Source organism: Lagenorhynchus albirostris, chromosome 8 (genome assembly GCF_949774975.1).
Source record: "Lagenorhynchus albirostris chromosome 8, mLagAlb1.1, whole genome shotgun sequence".
NCBI lineage: Eukaryota > Metazoa > Chordata > Mammalia > Artiodactyla > Delphinidae > Lagenorhynchus > Lagenorhynchus albirostris.
Genome location: NC_083102.1, coordinates 1,334,876 through 1,360,641, shown reverse-complemented (window position 1 = coordinate 1,360,641; position 25,766 = coordinate 1,334,876). Strand labels below are relative to the sequence as shown.

The window sequence follows — 25,766 nt, the reverse complement described above, 5'->3', positions numbered from 1 at the left end:
CCATCCAGAGTCGACTGTTTTTAACATTGTTGACCACTGTTAACATTTTGCTGAATCATTTCAAAGTAACATAGTGACTTCCCACTCCCAAAATACTTAAGTGGCCATGTCCCCAAAGAAGGACACTCCTGCAAACAAGAGTTTCACTAGTACACCTTTAAAAATGATTGAGAGTAATATTAACTGTCACTAGGGCAACCAGTCTAGTTTGACAATCCCAGTAATAGCAGCCCTTGTACGTAGAGATGACTCAGGTTGGTCTAAGACTACGTCCATTTTCAAATTTCTCTTGTTTTCAAATTACGTTGAATAGCTGTTTTTCTTTCTTTCTTCTTTTTAAAAAATAAACTCTAATTGACCACACATAACCTTGGATGTCTCTTGAATCTTTTCATCTGGAATAGCCCCTGCCACCCTGCATCTCCAATTTATGTTTTTCTAGAACGTTCTCACTAGTGTGCTGCAGAGACGGGGATCCGTAAGAGACAGCAGTGGTCCATTCCAGAAATGATGGTGTCTTGGGCCATGGTGATCGCAGTGGGAGTGTCATGAAGTTGGTTGGAAACTAGAGTGCACAGGATTTACAGACTGGATGTGGGGTTTCAGAAAATAAAGCCAAGGATGCATACCAGCTTTTGGTTTGAGCATTTAGAAGGATGAAGTCGTTTTAAACACTAAGGAACATAAACACGCATGAGATTAAATGAATTGTGTAGAAAGAGAACCAGAGACTGGTCCCTGGGGTCCCCTGACATCAGGATGCTGTGGGGAAGAGGGGGAGCTGGTGATGGAGGAGGAGAGTCCAGGGCCCTGGCATCCAAGTAGGGAAAGCACGGGGGAGGGGGGAGGGGGGCGGTCAGGAAGTGGCCTCCAGCATAAACGGAGTCAGAGAGTTGATCATTGAGTTGGTAATGCTCAGTATTTTCCAGGAAAGGTAAAATCAGGATTCCCTGTGAACACGTGTCAGTAATTTTATTTAACTGGTTAATTAAGGAGGGAACCAAGATGTTACAACTGATTCAAATAAGGATTTGCCTTAGGGAATTTATATTCTCTGGCAGAAGCCTTTTGCATTGCCAGGAACAGGAATAATTTGTGTCGCTCTGTATGGGAAACATTTGCATTCCTGTCAGTTTTCTACAAGTTAGCTTCTGTCTCTACGGAGTTGTAGATCAGCCTGGCGGAAGGCGAGGATGGAGGGTAACACAGTGAGCGAGCTGGGCTGGCCACCAGTCTTTTCTGCCCATTTCACAGTCTGGCGGTTTTCCCCGCCGTAGCACCGTTGGTCACCTTGATGAGAGCAGCGGTGGGGAAGGGCCGGTTGGCTCGGGCTTAAGAGGAATTGTGAGTGGTGAAGAGCTCTGCACAGGGGCAGGGATGTGGGCCAGGAGTGGGTGAGGCAGTGGGGTCTGGAGACTAAGGTGGGAAACCTGAGAGTGCGCTTATCCAGGATCCAGGTGGGAGGGGAAATGGGCGCCGGGGAAGGGGTTGCTGGAGCTCGGCGGAATGAGGGCCAGGCGGGTGCGGCCTGGGTGGGCACAGACAGTGTTCTTGGGTTTTCAAGAAACAAAGGGCCCACTTAAAAGGTGGAGCACTTTTGAAAAGCAGACACACAATGAACAATAAGCACTTGAAAAGGTACTCAACATCGTAAATAATCACAGATGCAAATTCAGGTCACAGTAAAGTTCAGTAATGCAGCCGTTAGCTTGGCTAAACCTTGAAAAAGGGTTAATACCAAGCGTTACCGGTGCGGAGCAGCTGGGACTCTCACATACTGCCCTTCACACTGGACGGTTTCTTGTCAAGTTAAATACTGTCCGGCTACCATGTGACCCAGTGGTTCCTCACCTAGGAATTTACCCAAGAGAAATGAGACAGGTCCACACACGCTATCCTTGAACGTTCATACAGCTTTATTTATAACGAGAAAAGTCTGGAAACGACTCGTGTCCATCAGCATATGAATACATAACCAAAACATGGTCTTCCCATGCTGTGGAATGCTACTAGCAGTAAAAGGACCGTGTTTTTAACATGTTGGATGAATCTCAGATGCCGAGTGAGGAATCTAGACATTAATGTGTACATACCGTACGGTTCCTCGTGTATAGAATAGTAGAAAATGCAGACTATTCTATGTGACAGAAGAAATGGGTTGGGGGTGGGGGAGTTGGAGGGAGGAAGTTACTAGAGAGGGCGGAGAGGAAGCGGTGGATGGATGTGTTGTGTCCTCATTGCGGGGTAATGTCGGAGCTCATTGCGTTGCATACTTTAAATGAGTGCAGATTATCGTGCAAGTTGTGTCTCTGTAAAGCTGATTCTAAGAAAAGAGGGGGGGGGTTATATGTTTACATATAGCTCTTTGTTGTACAGCAGAAACTAACACATCATTGTAAAGCAATTATACTCCAATAAAGATGTAAAAAAAAAAAGACATTCTCTGTTTTTAAGTAAGACTTAGTTTTGTGACAGCTAAGCCTTCCTTTCTGCCTGTAATTCTCATAGTAAGAAGGGAGTCTTTAGTCAAAATGCTAGATGACTTAGGATCAGAAATATACTAAGTGTTCTTCTTGGGGGACATTGTGGGCATGGAAAGTCTTGCAGACACTTGTGGAAAGATGCTTATCTGAGTTGTATTAGATGTAGCTTAGGTCAGTGGATCATACCCTTCCCACACGGCATTGGTGATCTTTGATTTTCCTTGTCCGTTTCTCCCTCTCTGATGGTGCATTTTTCCTCTCTAAACCAGGCGCCATCATTCTATTTGGCACATCATAAGGACTCAAAACAAGTGTCAGTGACACGATGCTTGGTTATTTCCTGTCTGTCGTGGAGTCGCGTCTGTTTTCAGGGATATTGTGGTGCTAGAACAGAACGGCTCGAACACTTACCGTAGCGAAGAGAAGAATTTGACGAAACTTGCGGTGACACTTGCCATCTAGTAAGTATGTGAATACTTTTTGTTTTCGTTTTTACAGGTTACTGCAGAACTGTAATGATGACAGTTTGAATGTTGCACTTCCAATGAGAATGCTTGAGGTGTTTTCCTCTGAGAACACCTATCTGCCTGTTTTACAAGATGCTGGCTACGTGGTGTCCGTGATTGAACAAATTTTGCACTACATGATTCAGAATGGTAAGTCAGCGGTACAAGAACTGGGGGTGGCGTGGTCGTGAGCAGTCGGCACCAGCCAGGGCCCCTCTGGGGTGGGAAGCGTTGTGTGAATCACAGATCCTAACATCTGTCCTCGTCTCTACCCACCCTCAGAATTTGGAAATGTGGCTGATATCTTTACCGCACTTTTCCTGTTGCTTGAAAATGAAGTAAGTTAGTGTCTGCTGTCGGAAGTTGTTCCAGGTGCTCTGGGCCCACAGTGCAGGCCTGGCTGCCCTGGCTGAGTGCCGCGGCCCGGGTGGTGGGCACAGTCACGCCGCAAACACAGTGCCACACCGACCCGGGAAGAGCCTGTCCCAGGAATCACAGTAGTTCAGTAGAGGAGAGGAAGGTGCTCAGTTTATTTGAATTTTCTTATTAACTCGGTGACACACGTCTTAAAGTGACTGCATTCTGTCAGGTATAATAACCTAGATCTGAAATTCCTCTGAGAACGTGTTAGTGTTGCCGGCAGAAAGACCATGAAGTGCATATGATTTTTAAAACTTCTATGATAATTAAGTAACATAAAGTAAAAAATTTGATTCCCAGGGAATTCCCTGGTGGCCTAGTGGTTAGGACTCTGTGCTTTCACTGCCGTGGGCCCTAATTCAGTCCCTGGTTGGGGAACTGAGGTCCCACAAGCCGTGTGGCGTGGCCAGCAAGGACAACAACAAAAATCTGACTCCCGGTGTTCTCACAGGTGGAGAAATCAGATGCTGCAGGGCTCCTGGACTTCCGGAGCATTAACGTTAGAATGGGTATGTTATGAGTCGTAAAAGGAGCTATAGGGTGTTCTAGAAAGCAACAATGACTGATAAAAACATAAATAATTTTGCTTTTGTTTTTTTTTGAAATGGACTAATCTGTTGACTGGTTAAATCTAGCTAATTTAATTCTCAGGATTAAAACTAGAAATTAAATTCTTATACATCCAACCTTACTGTTTGGTTTAGGTTTAGAAAATAAAGAAACCCTACTTAGTTCATTGAAAAATTAGGGAAACTACTGAGTTAATTAAAAGTAAATTGAAATTTGTGGAATTTGATCTTCTAAAAAGCAAATTAATGGGCTTCCCTGGTGGCACAGTGGTTGAGAGTCCGCCTGCCGATGCAGGGGACACGGGTTCGAGCCTTGGTCTGGGAAGATCCCACATGCTGTGGAGCAGCTGGGCCCGTGAGCCACAACTACTGAGCCTGCGCGTCTGGAGCCTGTGCTCCGCAATGGGAGAGGCCATGATAGTGAGAGACCCACGCACCACAATGAAGAGTGGCCCCCGCTTGCCACAACTTGAGAAAGCCCTCGCACAGAAACGAAGACCCAACACAGAAAAAATAAATAAAATAAATTACTAAAGTCCTACCCCCAACATCTTCTTTTAAAAAAAAAAAAGACTAAGCATTCAGTGAGAATTTTTACCCTTCTTGCTTTCAAAAGTGTAAAGATGATAACTAAGAAATATGCGTTATTTTAAAATGTGTCTTGAACTAGGAGATGCTTCAGAATCTTACACAGAAGGTGCTGCTTCCAGTGTCTGTGGTGTAGCCATGTTTCATCTTTTTTGATAAATTACTTCCTGACATTACTAGTCTGTAATGTTTTAGCATCGTGTTCATTTACTAGTTCATGTTATTGTTCACTGTATGTTGACTTAACATGGAGCTTTTTAACAATTGCAACTAAACTACTTAATGCTCTGTTCATGCTGTCAATCTGCACATATTTGTTTTAATATATTAATAATACGCTACTTTAAAATTTTTTCTTGATGTATTTACGTCTTTTCAGTTTCATAGCGGAAGAGCTTTCAGGCTTTCTTGTTGCGCGTCGCTGGTGATCAGTGTGTGTGAGGTTAGAGCTGGGGTGGTTGGCAGAGCAGGTCTGGGGATCCGTGCGGAGACTCTCCGTTCAGCGACCGAACGTCGGGTGCAGAACTGGAGGGAGCAAACCAAGCAGGTGGAGAGCGTGTTAGCGTGAGCTTACAGTAACGGGATGCCCGCAGACTACGCCCGAAGATGCTCTTACTGCCGTGCACGAAGGGGGCACACGCTTCTATAGGACTGCGTGACCTGAGTTGTTAGTGGCGGCAGAGTTGTGTTCACTGTACCCCTAGAAAGCCCATCAGCAGCTTTGAAAGGCCATGCCAGGTGTTTCTGCTTCATAGAGGTCGTCTTTAAAACATGTGAATCCCTCGGTGCCCACATTGTGGTCTCCAGAGGCATCCTTTCCTTTAAAAGGGATTTAAGAGTCCCTGGTCCTGACTGGGAGATGGGAAGGTGAGACTGGGCCATCTTGTCCCATCAGAAAGCAGAGATGCTCACCTGACTGCAGCCCATCAGCAGTACGATGATGATCACGAGTATCAGCAAGGAGAACAGCTGCGACGGGTGCAAGTCTACCCCCGGGGTTAAAGTCCTGGGTTCAACATGATATTGTTTAAAAAACCACAGAACGACTTAATTACTTGAAGGATACGTAAGAGACATTTAAAAAATCACAATGTATGGGATTTACTTGGATCCTGATGCAGGCAAACTAGTTAAATAAAATTTATAACATGAGTCAATTGGAGACTTGAACACTGATAGGTATTTGTGGTATTGAAGAATTATTACTAATTTATTTTAGCTGTGATGATGGTAGTTTTAAGAAAAATAAAGTCCTTTGATGATGTACTGAGATAATTATATCTTGGATTTGCTTCCAAATGAGTGGAGGCATAGATGACTGGCTGTAGTTGATAATTGTTGGTGCTGGGTAATGGGTACGTGGACTTTATGCATCACTTCAAGCTACATGGGTACCTAAAGGTTTTCTTAATGAAAACTTGAAGAAAAATTAGCTTGAAGTTGTACCTGTGGAGATTTATAAAAAGCATTTAAAAATTGACAAGTTTTTTTCCCCTTCCTTATAAGAAAAGGTATGAATTGATACAAATTATAAATATGTTTTTCTTTTCTTTTAGGGTATTATAGATCTCTCTATTTGTTAATTAACAGCAAACTTCCATCAAGTATTGAATATTCTGATTTATCTCGAGTTCCTATAGCAAAAATTTTGCTAGAGAATGTTTTAAAACCATTGCACTTTACTTACAACTCCTGTCCAGAAGGTGCAAGGTGAGAATGGAATCAATTTATTGATTTTGTAATTTCACAAGATCGTATGTATCCAACAATAACTTTGACATAGGATGCCCTGTTAAGTATAGACTTGAAAGTCAAATTTTTGCTTTATTAGCGTGACTCAGTTTAAAGAAAAATGTACTTTTTCTGTCTGTCCTGCACCCTAACATAAATTTATAATTCTGATGACCTGGTTATTTTCTTGCTTTCTAGTAGCTATCAAAAGTTAGCAAAAACACGGCCGAGTTTTTTTTATAGGAAAGACACAACATGAAGTTCAGGGTAATCTAGTTGATACTGAAAGCTTAACATTATTAGGAAGGTATTTTGTGACCAGTGATTTGAATCAATGATTTTGTGAACAGTGTGTTTTGGTTTTATTAAAAGCTTCCGTTTTTCTTTTTAAGGCAACAAGTTTTCACAGCCTTCACGAAGGAGGTCCTGGCAGCCCCCTTCACGGAGCAAGTCTTCCACTTTGTCATTCCTGCCTTGGCCGACGTGCAGACCGTCTTCCCCTATGAGCCCTTCCTGAATGCACTGTTGTCCATAGAGGGTCCACGCTCCAAGACCAGTGGTGGAGCGCCGTGGCTCTTCTACTTTGTTTTAACTGTTGGTGAAAATTATTTGGGTATGACATGCAAGATGTGTCTTACGCGAACTCACATGGAGGTGGTATTAGCGCGTAAGAGCAGGGGGTGTGGTGGCGGGTGTCCCGTTGTCGAGGTGGCCTCTGGGGTAGGGATTTCTGGAAGGGTGTATTTGCTGAAGGACTGTGGCCTGGGCAGTGTCCCAGGCACAATGAAAAAGTCTGCTTTAAATACATATTATAAGGCCACACAGATTAAGAAGAATTTTTGAGTTGAACGGGAGAACTCCTGGGAGTGCGGGGATGTTTTCCCCATTCATGCTAAACTGCTCATGTGCCTATTGTAGAATTTTGGTATCTTCCTCTAGTATATTTTAATGCACACATCTATATAAGTCCTGGTCAGAAATGCCTCCCTGAGTACAGGAAAAATGTGAACCTGAGTTTTCCAGTTTCTTTTTGATCCCTTTTAATTAACGGTTGTAACTGATTGTTTTACAAAGGGACCCTGTCTGAGGAGGGACTGCTAGTGTATTTGAGCGTCCTCCAGACCCTCCTTTCTCGGTTGCCGGTTTCACCTGCCAACACAAGCTGTCAGGATTCAGCCAGTGACTCTGAAGATGAGAGTGGAGAGACAGACACGCAGACAAGTGCTCCAGTAAGCTCCCGGGTCCTGTGCGTCCGAGCCCAGCTTCATGTGACGTCGGAAGTCAAAAGCTTGTGTCCGTCCTTATTTCTAGTTATATAAGTAATACATCAAGACATTCTTATTGTAAAGCCTTCAGCTGTAGAGATAAGGGCCCCTCACCTACACTGCCATCGTGCCCTTCCCCAGAGAGAGCCGTCCTCGTGATTAGACACGAGCTCTTCCATACCTTTTCCTTACGTCTGTACAAGGTTATGTGAAGACACATGGTTTTGTGTTTGGTTTTTTAATGTAAAATAGGTCATCCTGTATATTAGTTCGATCATTACTAGGACATAGTTCCTAGGAGTGAAATGATTGGGTTAAAGGGTTAAGCTGCTATAGTTCTCAGGAAGCGCACCTACTGTGTGTCAGGCACTGCTCTACTTTTTCTTTTTGTAAAGAATTTTTAAAAAATAACTTTATTGAGATACACTTCACCATAAAATTCACCCTTTTATTTTTATTTTTTAAATATATTTTTATTTTTGTCTATTTATTTTAAAAAATACTGGTTTTTTTTTTTTTTGGCTGCACGGCATGTGGCATCTTAATTCCCCAACCGGGAATTGAACCCGTGCCCCCTGCAGTGGAAGTGCAGATTCTTAACCACTGGGATGCCAGGGAAGTTCCAAAATTCACCCTTTTAGAGTAATACACAATTCAGTGACTTTTCAGTACAGTAACATAACGGTGCAGCCATCCCCACTGTCTAATTTTAGAGCATCTTCATCACTCCACAGAGAAACCCCAAGTCCATTAACAGTCAGTCCCTTTCCTCCTCCTCCTCAGCCCCTAAAAGAAAAAATAAGGTTCAGTTTCTTCTTACCCTGTCTTGTGAACAGCACACAACATCTTTTGTCAATTTTCGCAAATTTTATAGATGATAAATACTATGATTGGTTTTTAAATTCATTTTACGAACAGTGTCACATATCATCTCCCACTTCTCACCGAGCGTTGTTTACTGTGCATTTTCAAGGAATAAAAAGCTTTATGTCACTTACACGCACAATTTGTCTGCCACTGACGTCTTTTTCTCTTAATTACACAATGGAAATGGCTTGAGGTGTGGCTGTACTAGGTTTTAGATATATTTTTTTTGGTTAGGAAATTTCTCTTTGGTTAGTGCCGAGCCGAGTCTAGTCCCAGGAGCCGTACACTTGAGAGTGACTCGTGCTGCGTGGGGTGGGAGCTGGGGGGGTTGAGTGAAAGGGCACAGGGCTCCCTTAGCAGAGATGAAAAAGCCATGACAGGAGGACAGGGGGAAACAGGTGAGTGGTTGCCAGGGCTTAGACCAGGACAGGGTTGATTACAAAGAGACAAGACAGAGTTTTGGTGGGTGCTGGAACTCTTGCATCTGTCAAAACTCAGAACTGCACACCAAAAAGTGTGAATTTTATTGTATGGTCAAAAAAAGTGGGATCCTGTAGATGAGATGTAGATAAAACTTCTGTTTTTAGAAGACAGAGAATCTGTGAAATTTAAATTTTATTTGTATGGGCACACCTCATTTTATTGCACTTCTCAGATGATCCACTTCTTACACATTGAAGGTTTTTGGCGGTTGTTTGTTGGCAGGTGATGGTGAGCATTTCTTAGCGATAAGGCATTTTTAAATTAAGGTGTGTACATTGTTTTTTTAAAAGACGTAATGCTATTGCATTATGTATTTAATAGGCTACGACAGAGTAAACATAACTTTCATATGCACTGGGAAACCAAGAAATTCATGTGAATTGCTTTATTTCCACGTTTGCTTTATTGCGGCCTGGAACCAAACCTGCAGTATCTCCCAGGTGTGCCTGTACAAAATGCGATTTGTGTCTGAGTGGAGGTATATATATATCAGGGACACCTCTAATGCAGTGGAGTGGAGGTATATATATATCAGGGACACCTCTAATGCAGTGGAGTGGAGGTATATATATATCAGGGACACCTCTAATGCAGTGGAGTGGAGGTATATATATATCAGGGACACCTCTAATGCAGTGGAGTGGAGGTATATATATATCAGGGACACCTCTAATGCAGTGGAGTGGAGGTATATATATATCAGGGACACCTCTAATGCAGTGGAGTGGAGGTATATATATATCAGGGACACCTCTAATGCAGTGGAGTGGAGGTATATATATATCAGGGACACCTCTAATGCAGTGGAGTGGAGGTATATATATATCAGGGACACCTCTAATGCAGTGTTTTATTTGGTGGATTGTTATAAGTTACATAAATTATATTCATCCAGGTTTCCAAACAGTACAGTCAGTAACACCCAGTGTTGTATCTGTAGTCATTTTTATATACTCATATATATGTACATATATGGAAAAAGTATGTATCTTTGGTTAATATCCCAAATAGGTAAACTGCATCGAGTATTAGCTCAGCTTTTAGTCGGTGAGTCAGATATTCTAGGGACGCTAAGCTGTAAAATAACAGGTCTATGTATTTCATTTGATGCTCTTTAAGTTCTTTAATATTCTGACGCTTTTGCTTAAACTGTGGTATCTCAGATAATTTAAAATGAAAGTTTTATCAGATGGTAATACATTTTGACACGTGTGCTTAGTATAATGCAATCTGAAAGATATGAATTAAATTTTTCTTAAATTATAAGGACTAAACATACTGTCACATTAAAGCACAGACTGAGTGTTCACAGTTCTGTGTTGTCATGCTGGGCAAAATTGGCACCTACCATGGGTAATGACTTCGGGTCTCCAGAGGATTTTAGCTTACTTTCACGGGGAACTTGGTAGAGATATTGATATGTTCGTTGTGATGTGGATAATTTTTAGGTAACGCCTTTCTTATGTTTTCAGTTGAAGGAAAATAAGATTTTACATTATCTTTGTAGTGTTGAGCTGAGTTCTAATAGAACACGGTTAACTCAGACTAACCCATCTGGTGTGTTTTAGGAGGATGGTAGACTGTCAGTACCGTACATAACCGAGGAATGTCTGAAAAAGTTGGATACGAAACAGCAGACCAACACCCTGTTAAACCTGGTCTGGAGGGACTCAGCCAGCGAGGAGGCCTTCACGCTGATGGCGGCCATCTGCCATACACTCATGGTGCAGCACCGAGTCATGGTACCCAAGGCCAGGCAAGTCTCCTGGGCGTGGGTGCCTCGGTCCCCGGTGGGCTCTCCTCCCTCTGCTGGCCATGCGCTCCCTCCAGCCAGTGTCATGGAAAATGAACGTTTGTTTGTTTTTCTTTTCTAAACCAGCTAATACTGTTTAAGTCCTTTCCCTGGCCTTTGACATGTTAACCAATCCAGGAAGGTCCTCTTGTGTGCTGTCTGGGGTGAGGGGAGCTTAGTCCTGGCCACCCCTTTAAAAAGTCGGACTCGTGCCTGGATGATAGAACCGACGTATTACTTGTCTCTCTAGGCTTTTTCATAGCACTCTTTTGGTCAGAGTGCCCTTGACAGTTTACTTTGGCACCTGAAAAATTTTTGTTGTTCAAAACTTTGAAATGAACTTTTGAGAGGGACAAGAAACATAGGAATTTAAATGTGGCTGATGAATGTGACAGTAACCTTAAACTATTGGTATTTTTTCCCTCTATTTTGAGTGATCGTTGAGCAGTTTCCTAGAATTTAACAGAACAATGCTCAGAGGAACGCAGTGAGACCGGGTGTAGTGGTTCCACTAGGAACTGAGGGGCCACCCTCTGTGATGCGCGTGGGTGCCTGAGTCCTGTGTGACCGGACAGAGCCCCTCTGTTTGTAAAATGCTATCCCGTAACATGAAAAGAGCTGTTTCTTTTGCTAGGAAAGCGTTCTTTGAAACGAGCTGTATGCAGGGAGCGCATCACCTGCAGCTGCCTTGTAAACACTAAGGCAGCCGACTAATGAGGTGCTGTCCTCGCTCGCTGGTGTTTATTAGCGTCGGACGCAGCAAGATGCCGGGAAACTGCAAGCCCGGGGTTAGGCGATTAGCTCTCTGGGGGCTAATTGCGTCAGAGCAGGATGTGAGATCTGAGGATCTTGCAGCTGAACTAGGCCCCTTGCTTTTATTGGAGCACAAAGTCCATTGCTCTGGGTGGTAATGACTGGGTTTGATGCGTCGCTGCCCTGGCCTGGGGTTTACCGGTGAACCGCTTCCAGAAGGTGTTTAGTGGTAAAGGAGCTTTATATGTAGCCTTGATTTTATGAGTACAGCACCTATTTCCTCTAAGAAAGTACTCCAGGAATTTTATTTATGGCCTAAATATATTAGGTTTTGCGTATTTAGAATGTTTTTCGTAGCTCATAAAAGAGCAAATAGGCTTATTTTAACTGTTGTAGATTTTAACTACTTGCAACTTTTCTTAAGGTGTTTAAAAGATGATTAGTAAATTCCTAGGCTGATAACTCACTCTCAACTCTTCCCAGGCTCATATTAGTCCCTCTAATTTTCAGGGTTGGGATTTGAGGTTTTAATTTCTGTTTAACATTGATTGTCAGGATGTATAAAGGAATTTGGAGGCCCTTCCTACGTTGATACGGAAAGATTTCTAAGATATATGTTTAAGTAAAAAAAAGGAAGATATAGAACAGTGAATAACTATCTCTTGTGTCTGAGAGGTGGAAAAAGTAAGAATGTGTATTTGCATAAAGAAAGTTGGAAGCGTTCACAAGAAATTCATGGAAGCGATTACTCACACGTCTGGTTCTGCTGGGGAGGTTGAGGGAGGAGGAGAGGGTGGACTTTGAACCATGTACTTTTTAATATGGTTTGAGCTTTGGATTATGTGAATTATTTTAATTTTTAAAAATTAAGCAATGGACTGCCATCTCCTTTTATGAAAGAAAATTTGTAAATCTTACCATTGAACTTGGAAATCTGAATAAATTTTTGGATTAAAAATTCATATTCACTAATTTTAAATATGAATAAATATTAACTGGTTGTATTGTGGGAGGGGAGAAAAAGGCAGGCACTGTCCCAGTATCTAGAGAACTAAGCCTAGAAAGTGGGATATTTAAGTAGACCCTTGAGGACAGCCTGCGGGCAGGCGCTCAGCTTTACCCCTGGCTGACTCGGAATCAGGCTTAGCGGGCAGGGCTCTGGTGTTGTGTTAGGAAGTGTTGCCCACGCTGGACGAGGGCCTCACTCGCTGCGCGCTGCCGCCCGGTCCCCTGGGGGCCTCCCGCTGCTGCCGGTGCCCCTGCGCCCGTCTGCCCCTCGTCCTCGTCCCTCTTCTTGAAGCCCTTTTGCTTAAGCCACGGGATTCTCGAGAATTTCCTTGTCGTCACAGGCTTCTCCTTCTCAGTGCTTTCCGTGGGTTCTTCTTTGTCTCTGTTACAGTGTTTCCTAACCCTTAGACTTCTCTTCCTGTTCAGTTCCTCAGTTCCTTTCTGCTCAGAGGATTCTCTGGGTGATCTCGTCCACACAGGCGGCTTCACCTGCTTCCCGGAGCTCCAGACTCCCGTTCAGCCACTGATTTACAGGGGCCGTCCTCACGCTCCTTTCCTGCTGCCTGGAATTGAACTCAGCATCTTTCCCCTAACCCTGGGGGTCACGCTGGGCCTGCAGTGTCACTTTAAATTAACTAGAATTACAGAAAGGTACAAACCCAGTTCCTCAGTCACACCAGCCACATTTCAAGTGCCCAGTAGGCATGTGTGGCCCGTGGCTGCCACGTTGGATAGCACAGTGTGGACCACTTCCACCATCACAGAAAGTTCTGGTGGACAGCGTTGCCTGCGAGTTTAGGCTCTCTCCGTAGTTCCCTGTATGCATTGCCACCATGGTATGTGAGTGCTGCGTACTTTGTGTTGTGTTGCCAGACTGAATTGTCAGAAATGTAACCCACGTTATTTCATCCTCTTGCTTGAGTCCCTTTGGCTCAGGACAGCACTCGCATCTCCTTGCCTGGTGCTGTGCGGCGCCCTCTCCTAATCCAGTGTTTGGTTACCCCTCTGACTCCGTTTCCAGCCATAAAATTAGGGCTTTTTGCCCCAGCCACGCTTCATTACTTTCGTTTTCCTGCTATTTTTTATGCCTCCAAGGTATTTCGTGCCTCTCTCCTTTTGCCTGTGCTGGTGTCTGTCCAGAGTGCCTCTGCCCTGCTCCTTGTCTTTTCTTGGCCGAGTTGTCTCTTAGAGTCACGCACAGGTGATCATCTTTCAGAAACCCTCCTGAGTTTATATCCTGAGATTTCGCCTGTAATTACAGCTTTTAGTGAAATTTTCATTTTACGGTAGGTACTCCCTTAAAAGTTGATTTTAAGGAGTTTGGGTTTACACTTCAGGTGGGTGGATGAGCTCCTCTTTGGGGCTTGGCTCTTCTGTTTCATTAACATCTAGAGACTTTGAAATGGAATTTTAAAGGTAGTGTTTTAAGGATCAGAAAGGTTGGTGCTACAATTTTCCTCTAGTTCTCTTGCTCATACCTCATATGGTAAGCCATCAGAATCAGTTTTATTGTATCAGGTGCTTGATTTTTCTACCAAAAATTAATAGAATGAGCCAGCTTGATTGTGTCTTGTGTTATTAATCATTGTGATTTGGACAGTTGTGTGCCCTGGTAGCGTATAGCCGCTTCCTCATCTGTTTTCTAAGCACTATTAAGTAAATGTGATAATGAGTACCCCCTTACCTCTTTGTTTGTAAGTTCATATCTTTAATCATTTGAGATAGAATGATTGTGCAAATGACTTCAGCGGAGAAAAATGCAAATTTGTGTTACATGGGTATTCCAGGAGTACTACATACTGTTCATGTTTTGTTTTTTTTTTTTTTCTTGCGGTACGCAGGCCTCTCACTATTTGTGGCCTCTCCCGTTGTGGAGCACAGGCTCCGGACGCGCAGGCTCAGCGGCCATAGCTCACGGGCCCAGCCGCTCCGCAGCATGTGGGATCCTCTCGGACTGGGGCATGAACTCGTGTCCCCTGCATCGGCAGGTGGACTCTCAACCACTGCGCCACCAGGGAAGCCCCCTGTTCATGTTTTTGTAAACAAATTTTTATAGTATTTTAGAAAAAATACTGAGAATGTACCTACAGAGAAACTGTTATTATTATTTTTGCCTATGGTTTCATGCTTGCTTTTATTATCAGTGATATTTTTGGTATAAACAATAGATTTAAGCAGCTGTTGCTATAATTTGCATTCTTAGGAAAGTCAGATAAAATTTGTGAGCTTTTTGACATTTCAACACAATGACTTTATTATTGCCTGTCTTGAAATCATATAGATTATAAATGAATTGGCAGTAGTTATTGTTAGAGGCATCAAATTAATAAAGCAGGCCTGCTTTAGTCAAATTTAGGAATATAATTTGTAGTGAGTTTTGAAACTTCTAAGAATTTTCTAAACGTTTGAGGATGACAGTCCGCAGGAAATACGAGTGAACTTGGAAAAAGCATTATATACACACAGGCTGTTTAAAAGTTTTTTAAAGTTTTCTTGAAAGAAGTAAAAGGGAAGAATATCAAGGAGGCATCTAAGGTGACGAATGCTGCTTCCTCCCATTTTAGTTTAAACTAATATGAGGGAAGGTACGTTTTTTGAATCGGTTCATCTTAAAATTAAAGAAAATTAATTATCAGGGGAAAGGGAACTGTCTGTTTACCCTGGTCATGGTTTCAGCACTGGGATGTTAGTTTAACACAGCTGTATGTCTGAAGCTTGTCTTCTGCTCTTAATTCCTAGTTTGTGAAGAAAATATGCTTTAGGTTGCTTCAAGCTGAAATACGTCTTAAAATTTTTATTATCAGTAAGGCAATTCGGAGCTTACTTTTAGTCTTGCGTTATTCACAGGTGAAATTTATATGTGTATTTTAATATTGCTTTTGCCAAAAAAGTGATACTTTCAGCAGGAAAACACGAAGTATCACATTTGCACTTGTGTGCGGCAAGAGCAGAATGGTCTTTGGGTGGGTGACTTGTCATATTTCTCTTACGTGTGACACCTTTACGTACAGAGGAAGTCTCTGAGAATGCCTTGCTGTCATGACCTTTACTGCCTGTGTGTGAGCGGGAGTCTTCCACTGTGTTCTCTTTAATAACTTGAATAGTCCTTTACTAATTAACTCATAGGGTTGTCTCAGCTAAATAAAGCTTAATGGGTAATTTTTTTTTTTTTTTTGGGTAATTTTTAATATATCCCAGTATATGTAAAGAATGCTTCACTTCCTTACCTTTTAGCAGTAAAGTCCCAAATAACCTTTATTAATTTATAAAAAAGGTTTAATAATTTGTTTTTTTATTGCCTATTGAGTGATTAATTTAGGAACTGTAGTTGTTTCAAAATTAACTTGAAAAAAATTAACTTGAAATATAACTTATGAAATGTGTAGCCATTAAAATAATGTTTCAGAAATATGTATATGTATTCATGTGGAAAGATGTTAGTTACAATTGTAGGTGAAAAACTGTCTTGTAAGAGAATGTATTGGGAGAACCCATTTTTGTTTACATCTGTCCACCGTGTCTGGATGGTTTATTCCAAGGTATTAACTGATTATTTTTGGGAAGATGGGATGAAATGTTGCTAAAGATCTTTTCCCTGTGTTGTTGTTGTTAAAGAAAAAAGAGCAAAGGAAACACCTACTTACAGTACGTTGTTCCTCAGACCTCTGAGGTGCCAAGTGTTAGTATTTATATTCAACACAAATTTAAGAAATCGTGTCAGTAAAATTATACTAGATAGTACACTCTTTTAAAAGACCTTAATTTCTTAATTAAAGAGAAAGAAGGCAAGCAGATACTACCTTCTAGAATTCCTTCATGTTGAATGTTCATGTTTTTTATAGCTTTGTTTTTATTGTTTTCCATGGTTTATTTAATTGATCTCCTATGATTTATTGTGTTCTTACCATTCTTTGGTATTCCAATAATTTCTGTTTTAATTTCTCAACCTAATGAATTAGTATAGTGTTGTTACCATTTATTAAGTATGTACTTGTGACAAACGTAACTCACTTTTGTAGAATCATCATATTTTTAAGCTGGAAAAGACCTTAGGATTGATGTAGCACAATCCCCTCGTTTTCTCATAAAAACAGGTTGCTTTTGGTCTACATGACACTTGACGAGTGGTTGGGCTAAATGATCTAATAGATTCTTTCTAGCCTAAGATTCATGATTCTAGGTAAATTTCACATATTCTTTTATGCTTCCACTATTTTTTAAATGATTATGCTTTTAATGCCATTTGAACATCTCAAAATGCACCACACTGAAATTGGATTGGATTTTTAAAAACCAGTACTCCATAATCACTGTTGTAGACTCAGAAATTGCTAATGCTGAAGAACGTATCTGGTGTTTTTGATGGAATGCAGGAAAATAAGCAATTAAATTCGAGACTTTTATATTGAAGAGTGACTTATTTATCTAAACCCTATTCCTTTCTCTTCCACTATGGGCATTTAAATTAATACACTTTTTGCAAAATTTAGTCTATTAAAATATTTTGTATTATACTCAGTACAGTTTACAGTAACTGTGGTAATTAACTCCATAGAGAATCGTGGATACACACTGCATAGTGCTTTTATTTAGTCAGATCGTCCAGTTACTATTAATGGCCATTTCTCAGGAAAGGACCTGGGGGTGGTCTCAGGAGACCCCAGGGCTGGTGGTCGCACTGTTGAGGAGACAGAGGCGCTCTCTTCTAGCTCCTCAGGAGCCTGGGGGCTGCTACGTGACAACTTTGGGGGTCAGACATCCCATTAAAAGTAGATAGGACTAGATGATATATGGGTATTAAAAACACGGGCTTCTGTCTTCAGAACACTTTCATCTTCAGGTTTGTATTCCAGGATCGTTCCTTGTGCATTCTCTAATACCACAGTGAAAGCTTTTGTGCTCTTTAGCCCTGCTCGCTAACCAGCTTTGTCTTTGCCCTTCTACCTTCTTGTTCTTCTGAGATGGTTCTAAAGTAAGATCACATCCCTTTCTTAAAACCGTGTTTTCCTCCCATCCTAAACCTTTTTTACTGTGATGTAGTCTCATAAGTTTGAAATGTGATTTTTGACTCCTGCCCTTCTAAAATTATACTAGATAGTACCCTCTTTAAAAAAGAGTGTAAAAATGTTTTACGCAGCTTTTTTCTCCTGATTATAACTTTGTGACTAAAAATTATATCCTATTACAAAAATGCAGTATACTAAGTAAAGCTAGTTTAAAGTTAAACTTGGTTACCCACAAAGTTCCTTAGCCTTTTTAATCAATTTGATATTTCACAGGAGGGGTCTTTAAAGCCTTTAAAATATATTTTTAGATTTAAATTAGTTTTGAGATGTTAGTTAACATTAAAAAACACATTTTTATGTGTTTGTTTTAAAGGGGGGATGTTAAAATCAGTTAAATATTAAAATATTTTTAAATTATTTAATATAAAGATTATTAAAATATTTCTAAAATTTTAATGTGTCTTGGTAGTAATAATACATAATATTGTGATGTAGTAATGTGTTGTGATACGTACTCAGAGGGGCAGCAAACTCAGCTTGTGCTTGAAAACGGCCCATCCGGTTCTCTTTGGGGTTGGTCTCATAGGCACAGCTCAGGGCCAGCTTAGCTCCGTAACAGTAGACAGTGGCTCTCACAGTTGGGGTGCACGGACTAGTTCTCATTTGTACTCCTTAAGCAGCCTGCTGTAGGAAGGAAGTGGTTTGTGGTGTTAATACAGATATTTTCTAAATTGTACATTATCTTCAGTTTATAGCTTTCTTCTTTTTGAAGAAATATATTGAATGAATATTTGCTAACTCTTTCTTATTTCCCCTGTTCCTTTTTAGGCTTCTCTACAGTTTAGCCTTCAATGCCAGGTTTCTGAGACACCTTTGGTTTCTCATATCTTCTATGACAACACGGATGATCACAGGGTATGTGTTATACAGACTTAGAAATTGAGCTTAAGGACATGGAAAGTGGCGATCTAATAAAAAGCACTGTAAGGGCTTCCCTGGTGGCGCAGTGGTTGAGAGTCCGCCTGCCGATGCAGGGGACACGGGTTCGTGCCCCGGTCTGGGAAGATCCCACGTGCCGCGGAGCGGCTGGGCCTGTGAGCCATGGCCGCTGAGCCTGCGCGTCCGGAGCCTGTGCTCCGCGGCGCGAGAGGCCACAGTAGTGAGAGGCCCGTGTGATGCAAAAAGGAAAAAAAAAAAAAAAAAAGCACTGTAAGAAGGTATTTTTAAGTACTGCTTATACTTAGCTTATTTCATATTAGAAGAAAAATTCTAGATGGTCTGTTTCACAAAGTGAAAAAATTAATGCCTAAATTTACAGTTGTTTATCTGTGTATATTATTAAGAGTATGGCTTTATCTGAGGGTAAATTTGTTTTAAAAATCCTAGTCGGGACTTCCCTGATGGCCAGTGGTTAAGACTCCTCTGCGGGCGGTATGGGTTCAATCCCTGGTTGGGAGCTACGATCCCGCGTGCTGCGTGGCACAGCCAAAAAAAAAGGAAAACAAAACTAGTCATGTTTTGAAAATCAGAAACTTGAAATTTCTTTGCTTCATATGTCTTTTCCCTGCTTTTGATAGTGAAAATATAGATTTGAAGCAAATTTACCACCAATACAAACATTAAAACATATAAAGTATTGTAGAAATTGGTTTCTAAACCTTTTTGTTGAAATAATTCGATTTTTTATGTGAATCGTGTAACTTGAAAGCTAAAATCTTTAATATACATATTTATTGAATGCATAATATGTAGAGAATTTAATATTCAAATATCCTTCACGGTAAATGGACGGAGGCCATTACCATGATGAATTTCTCCTGTCTGGGGTCTGAGCCAGTCCTTCTGTACTGTAGTGTGAAAAGAAGTGTGTGACTCAGTTCACTGGAGACTCAGCTTCTAAAGTGCCCTTGCACGCGGTGGAGATCACAGCCAGCACCGTATTGCCTGCAGCCGTGAACCAGCCTGTCCTGGGAAGGAAAGCACTTCTTTGTTTTAGGGCCAGCCTTTGGAAAGAAGAGGGTTTCCGTTTTTTTAATATATGGGGGTGTATATATATATATATGTATACATATACATATATATACATATATATACATATACACACACACTTATAAAAAATATTATTTACTTATTTATTTATTTTTGGCTGCATTGGGTCTTCGTTGCTGTGTGTGGGCTTTCTCTAGTTGTGGCGAGCGGGAGCTACCCTTCGTTGCGGTGCGCAGGCTTCTCATCGCTGTGGCTTCTCTTGTTGCAGAGCATGGACTCTAGGCACACGGGCTCAGTAGTTGTGGCGCATGGGGGCTGCGCAGCATGTGGGCTCTTCCCAGACCAGGGCTCGAACCCGTGTCCCCTGCATCGGCAGGCGGATTCCTAACCACTGCGCCACCAGGGAAGTTCTCCTTTCCTCTTTCAAACAAATTTTATATTCTTTTGAGACAAGAAACAGAGAGCCTTACTGGTGGGTGAGTTTGGGGTGTCCAGCATTTCACTGTGCATCCACCTGCAATCTCCCTTGGTCTGTGACACAGTACACGTGTGGTGCTCTTTGGGTCTCAAGCTTGTCACTGTGGTGTGTGGAGGACGATATGGTCCCGTTGCAGCACCTTCGGGTGGGTCCCAGCCAGCCCTGTGCCAAAGGAGCCCAGGTCCAGTCCTCTTCCCACTGCTAGAGGAAGGGCAGGGTACTCATAGCGTAACTTTGAGTTACTTTCATGTTTTTTTCATGTAATTTTAATGCATCTTACATGACTGAAAGGAGTCTTGAATGACAGCACGGGAGCTGATGCAACACAGAAGGGTGGAGCCATGTCTCTCGTCTCAACAGTGAGCGGCAGCAGTAGAGAGGAGAGAGAGATAACTGAAGGTCTAGAAAGTATCTTTATATCCTGTGATTTTCAAATTAAGATGTAAGGTTTCTAGGGGTGTGTGTGTGTGTGTGTATGTATGTGTATTTCAAACACTTATGACTATGCCCGCCTTGGCATTAATGAATGACAGCTTTGTTTAGGGCAAAAAAAGATTGGGGATCACTGGAACGGGAAATTATCCTTGATCTCCAAGTGTCTCAGCTTAGCAGCAGCGGTCCCACCCGGGCTCTGCCTGATGATTGCCTGTTTGTCTATGGCATTTGCCTCCTGGTGAGGAGATGGAGTCATGGCGTGTGAAAAAAAAATGAGATAGTATTGATTATATTAAATTACTAATATTATAAGTTAGTAAAGGTATACAAATTTTTAAAAACTCATTATTTCTTAAAAGCTCATTTGAGAATGAATTTCTTTGTAATTTAATTTATTAAAATAAGGTCCCTCAAGAAGCTTACAGTGTATTAACACATTCCTAATGTGTATCTGATCATATTTATTATTGGAATAAAATTAAGATGAAATGCCTGATTTTCCTGAAAATGGCGTGAAGCGTAACTTGAAAATATCAGTGGTTTCCTAGCGGGACTTACGCAGCTGGGGCTCCTGAGCTTCAGGGAGTGTAAGGCTCTTGAGAGGAGTGTGTCGAAGTGTAGACTTCTCGGCCCCAGCCCTGGGGCTTGGCTTCAGGGCCTGGGTTAGAAGCCCGGAGCTGTGGCCTCACGGGCCCCTCGGTGATGGGGATGCAGGTGAAGCTGAAGGAGCGTCTGGGCAGCTGGTTTCTGTTTTCTGATAGGCCTCCCTTTACCAAAACCTAACCTGAGGGTGTTTTGCCCTGCCACGGGCCTGCGTGGTGAGGCTGGTGTGGTTCGGTTATTGTCTTTAACTCACTAGGGCCTGTTTTGAGAATATCCTGCCCATTCCTTTTCACATTGGCTCCAGTGGTTAGTAGTACTTACAGTGGCCCTCTTAAAGCTTTTCAAGGCAAGAATGCATTCACTAGAAGCTTCTAGAGATGACGAGAAGCTCTTTCACTTAAGGGGGAGGGGGCAGTTGCCCGGCCCCCTGTGGAAACCCCTGTTCTGAGGGTGTGTACAGAGGTGAGCGTTTGTCTGAGGTCTCGTCGGTGCCCCTAAGCCAGCCAACTCTCCGCGTCACGAATCGGTGTCTTTCCTTTCATTACAGTAAATTGCGGACTTTTTATTTGCACAGAAGTCTTTGACCTGTGTTGAGAGGAGTATCTGAGTCCGTGTTGATGGCAGGAGCAGTCAGCAGAATCAGGAGACATGTTTCATTCCAGTCCCAGCTGGGTGAGGCCCCAGGCCACAGCTGACCCTTCTTGCCAGTCGCGCTTCCTGCCATTGGCGTGAACGTGGTTGCTTCCTTCTGCTTACCTCACAGGGGGTTAAAGAGAACAGATAAACTAATGTTGCATAAGTGCCCTAATCTTTTTTTTTTTTTTTGCGGTACGCGGGCCCCTCTCTGTTGTGGCCTCTCCCGTTGCGGAGCACAGGCTCCGGACGCGCAGGCTCAGCGGCCATGGCTCACGGGCCCAGCCGCTCCGCGGCATGTGGGATCCTCCTGGACCGGGGCACGAACCCGCGTCCCCTGCATCGGCAGGCGGACTCTCAACCACTGCGCCACCAGGGAAGCCCTGCCCTAATCTTTTCTTAGGGAAGCAGCGTAAGAGTTTTATGCGTCCTGACATATACGTGCATAACTGATGCCGATGCTGAATTTACACCCGTGGACTATTGACGGGTCGCAGCTGAAAGCGGCTTTGTTGTCCCCTTAGATCCAGGAAATACTTTCTCCACATTGCAGCTGCTTAACTCCACCTGTGCCATGTCCCCCTAAATAGTGTGTGTTTGTCAGTATTATCCACTGTTTTTGTACTTCTGCTGTTAGTGACAAGGGAACTAAAAGATACAAACTATTAGTTTTACCAATATCAGCAAAACAAGTGACCTTACCCTTTTGTTCTGCTGTGTGGATGGCATAGGGCTAGGCTTGGTGGGGGCGACCTGGGGAAGATGGGGGCTTCTGTCCTCTTGGGACTTGGCCACTGCTGTGCGATGCCCCAGGCACACAGCCTTTTTCTGTGGTCCCCAAGTTGGCGAGGGGGGAAGACGGCGTGCTTGTCCCTCTGTGTCTGCCCTCACTGCACTTTTACTTTGCATGGATGGCTTTCTCCCAGCGTGGTGCTCTGTGCTGAGAGCTGGGGCCGCGTGGGACACTGGCCCGAGTGTGCTGCTCCTTGGCGGGAGCTGCACCCAGGCTGCACAGCCGGGCCCTGCGCTCCAGCCCCGGGGGTGGAATGCTGTCCCCTGAACTGTGCCCCGTGGACACCCTAGAGCTCCAGGTGGCTCATCCGAGCTGACCAAAGCCCCCAGCGAGGACAGCGCCTCAGGCAGGCCTCACCTCCTGCTCTGCTCGCCCATGTGACTTGGGGCAGTGGTGGGCCGGCCCCTGGGGAATTTGCGGCCGTGACTCCTCATCACATGTCGCCTCCTAGATAACTGGTTTGGGGAAAATTGATGTTCGAGGTGCAGGTGCGGATGGAGGAAGATGAGAGATCGATCTTGCCCACAAGGTCCGCGAACCCAGGACCGCCGGGACATACTGGAGAGGCCGCGGGGCTTTATCGCTGGGGAGGAGCTCACGGGGAGCTTCTGGGAGCTGAGTGTTCAGCGAGAGAAGGAAACGCATTTAACCAGGAGGGAGAAGTAAACGTGATAGCTGGCAGCTCTCGGGAGGGGAAAGAGACCAGCTCGCTTTAGAGCTGCGCCAGGCGGTCTCGGGACTCCTCGTAACAGTTACGGGGCTGGTAGGTGGAAACAAGGCCCAGTATCTAAAGGGGAGACAGCCTGAAGGTTCTAATTTGGGCTCAACATTTAACTGTTTTGAATGTTCCTAAATGTAAGTGGCTGCATAAATTTTTCATGAGACCAGACCCATCTGCCTTTGTAGAGGGGAAAGGGGGTGGTTTTCAGCATAAAAGTAAAGTGTGTGTCTTTAAGAGTGGCGTTACTTACTCTCTGTTCTTCCAGTGAACCTTGGGACCACTGGTTCGCTCTCAAATTACTAAGCTTATCCAGTTGAAGATAGTAGCAGGAACATTAATAAAGAGTGGTGGCTTGGTGTCCTATTCTTTAATTTATGTTATTTGTTAACCTGTATTGTTAGAATGACTTTGCCTCCCCTGGAAGTAGTTCAGTTGCTAAGGTAAACGTTATTTTCCCTGATTATATTTGTCTGATGTCATGTCTTAATTTGTTCCCAAACTAAATCATTGTGGTTTTTTTCCTCCTTTTTCCCAATTCTAGGTCTATGGTACCATTGCTTCAGGTGATATCAAGGGGTTCTCCTATGTCTTTTGAAGATTCTAGTAGAATCATCCCACTCTTTTACCTTTTCAGCTCCTTGTTTAGTCATTCACTGATTTCCATACATGATAATGAATTCTTCGGTGATCCCATAGAAGGTAAGAATTTTGAGGAATTGGTTTGTTGCTGGCCTCAAGGCCTGTCCATTTTCATAGGTGATAGAAAAGTTTTAAGCCTTTTAAGTCTTTCAGTGTGTTAAGAAATGAAAAAAAAACCCAAATGTGATAGGAACTTGGTTTATGTTTTCCAGTTGTAGGTCAGAGACAATCATCAATGATGCCTTTCACTTTAGAAGAGCTGATAATGCTGTCTCGGTGCCTTCGAGATGCATGCTTAGGGATCATCAAGTTGGCTTATCCAGAAACAAAACCAGAAGTTCGGGAAGAATATATTATAGCCTTTCAAAGTATTGGAGTTACCACTAATTCTGAGATGCAGCAGTGTATACAGATGGAGCAGAAACGGTGGATCCAGTTGTTTAAGGTAACGAGTGTATGAAGAGTTTTGTTTACTGAGGTTAAATAATGTGCAGATGTTTTTTGTATTGACTCATTTTAGAAGAACAGAAATACAGGTTTGTTTCAGGCATAATTGTTATTTTGAAAAACTTTTAAGAAAAGTCATTTTCATTTTACATTTGCCTCCTTCTAAAGCCTTGTTTTTACATTGTTACATGTATCTTTTATAAATCGCCCCAGGTACTTCCAATGACAAGGTGATGTATAGTTAAATTTTTTTTAATGTTTTCAGTTTTACTTTTCACTAAAAAATCTCTTACAGATTTTATGTATTTAATCTTTTAAGAAATTGAGTAACAAAGGTAGAATAAGATCATTAACTTAATGCAAGTTGAATATAAATTATTTTAAAATATCTTCATTTTTAACCATGCAGAAAGAGAAGTTATGAGTTACTGTGGCTGGAATGTTGGCAGGAAACCACCACCACTGAGAATAGAACTACTGGGGCAGAAAAAAAGAAAAGAAAAAGGGTGCTTGACTTCCCATGAAATTTCTGCAGCAAACACATCTAGTCAGCTAAAATCGCTCATTAAAGGAGTGAGAGCAGAAGAAATGCATTTTCCAAATTGAATGCTAGATTTACAGTCCGTTTAATACTAGCGACCTCTCGCACGCTAATGTTCAGTTCGAGTCATCAGCTGTCCCTTTAGGTCTTTTATCACTGCTTTTGTCAAGCTATCTATTTAATTGAAAGAAGTTAATTGAATGAAAATGATCAACTAAGCTTGTATTAATATTGCTAATGGAACTTTCTTCTTGGCCATGTTTGGAGAAAGATGTCAAGCTAGACTTTAGGAAGGGCCCATTAATGCTTGCACTTAACCTGATGGGCTAATTACGGACTGCTTATTCATCCTAGGAGCACACGATAGGCTCTGTCCAGCCCATTCTGCCCGATTTTACAACACATTTCACTTATGAGCACGAGCATTAGTAGCAGTGAGAGTAACTGATAATGTTTTGATTGCACTGAATACAGTGCTAATGCATCCCTGAATTTATAATTTGTGCAGATTGATGTAATATATGTTTGCACAATTTATTTTAATTACCTATCTCTGTATTTCTAAGTAAACTTTTAGGGTCACTTGTTGAGCCCTTTAATATATCCTTGCTTAAAGACTGACACTTCTGCATCTTTTCTAAGTTAAAAATAAGCTATATTGCCCATTTAAAACTTGTAATTCTTATGTAAGCTTTTCCTGGATATGGGTATTAATGGTAGCATGTATGTTTTTCTTTTAAGTATTTAATTAAACTCTGGGATCCTGGTTAGTAAAACTTTCCATTATGTATGTTATCAGGTTTTGTGTACGGTATCAGATAATTTCATTATTTTATAGCACCTATACAGAATTTCATAATTTTCATGACAGGCTTATCTTTAGGACCCAGAAATGTCTGAATTTAATAATGCTGTATAGGGCTTCCCTGGTGGCGCAGTGGTTGAGAGTCCGCCTGCCGATGCAGGGGGCACGGGTTCGTGCCCCGGTCCGGGAAGATCCCACATGCCGTGGAGTG

General features: G+C 42.4%; 1 protein-coding gene across 5 annotated transcripts in view; it reads left to right on the top strand.

Moving 5' to 3' along the window:
• The window catches only part of UBE3C (ubiquitin protein ligase E3C), a 122,294-nt gene that overhangs the window by 36,474 nt on the left and 60,054 nt on the right, over positions 1-25,766 (top strand). For all 5 annotated transcript variants that reach the window (XM_060156269.1, XM_060156267.1, XM_060156270.1 and 2 more), the window contains 8 exons: positions 2,982-3,139; positions 6,123-6,276; positions 6,690-6,910; positions 7,372-7,526; positions 10,481-10,668; positions 18,300-18,386; positions 23,665-23,822; positions 23,975-24,207. In XM_060156269.1, coding sequence (XP_060012252.1) covers positions 2,982-3,139; positions 6,123-6,276; positions 6,690-6,910; positions 7,372-7,526; positions 10,481-10,668; positions 18,300-18,386; positions 23,665-23,822; positions 23,975-24,207 — 1,354 coding nt within the window. The remainder of the gene's footprint in view (positions 1-2,981; positions 3,140-6,122; positions 6,277-6,689; positions 6,911-7,371; positions 7,527-10,480; positions 10,669-18,299; positions 18,387-23,664; positions 23,823-23,974; positions 24,208-25,766) is intronic.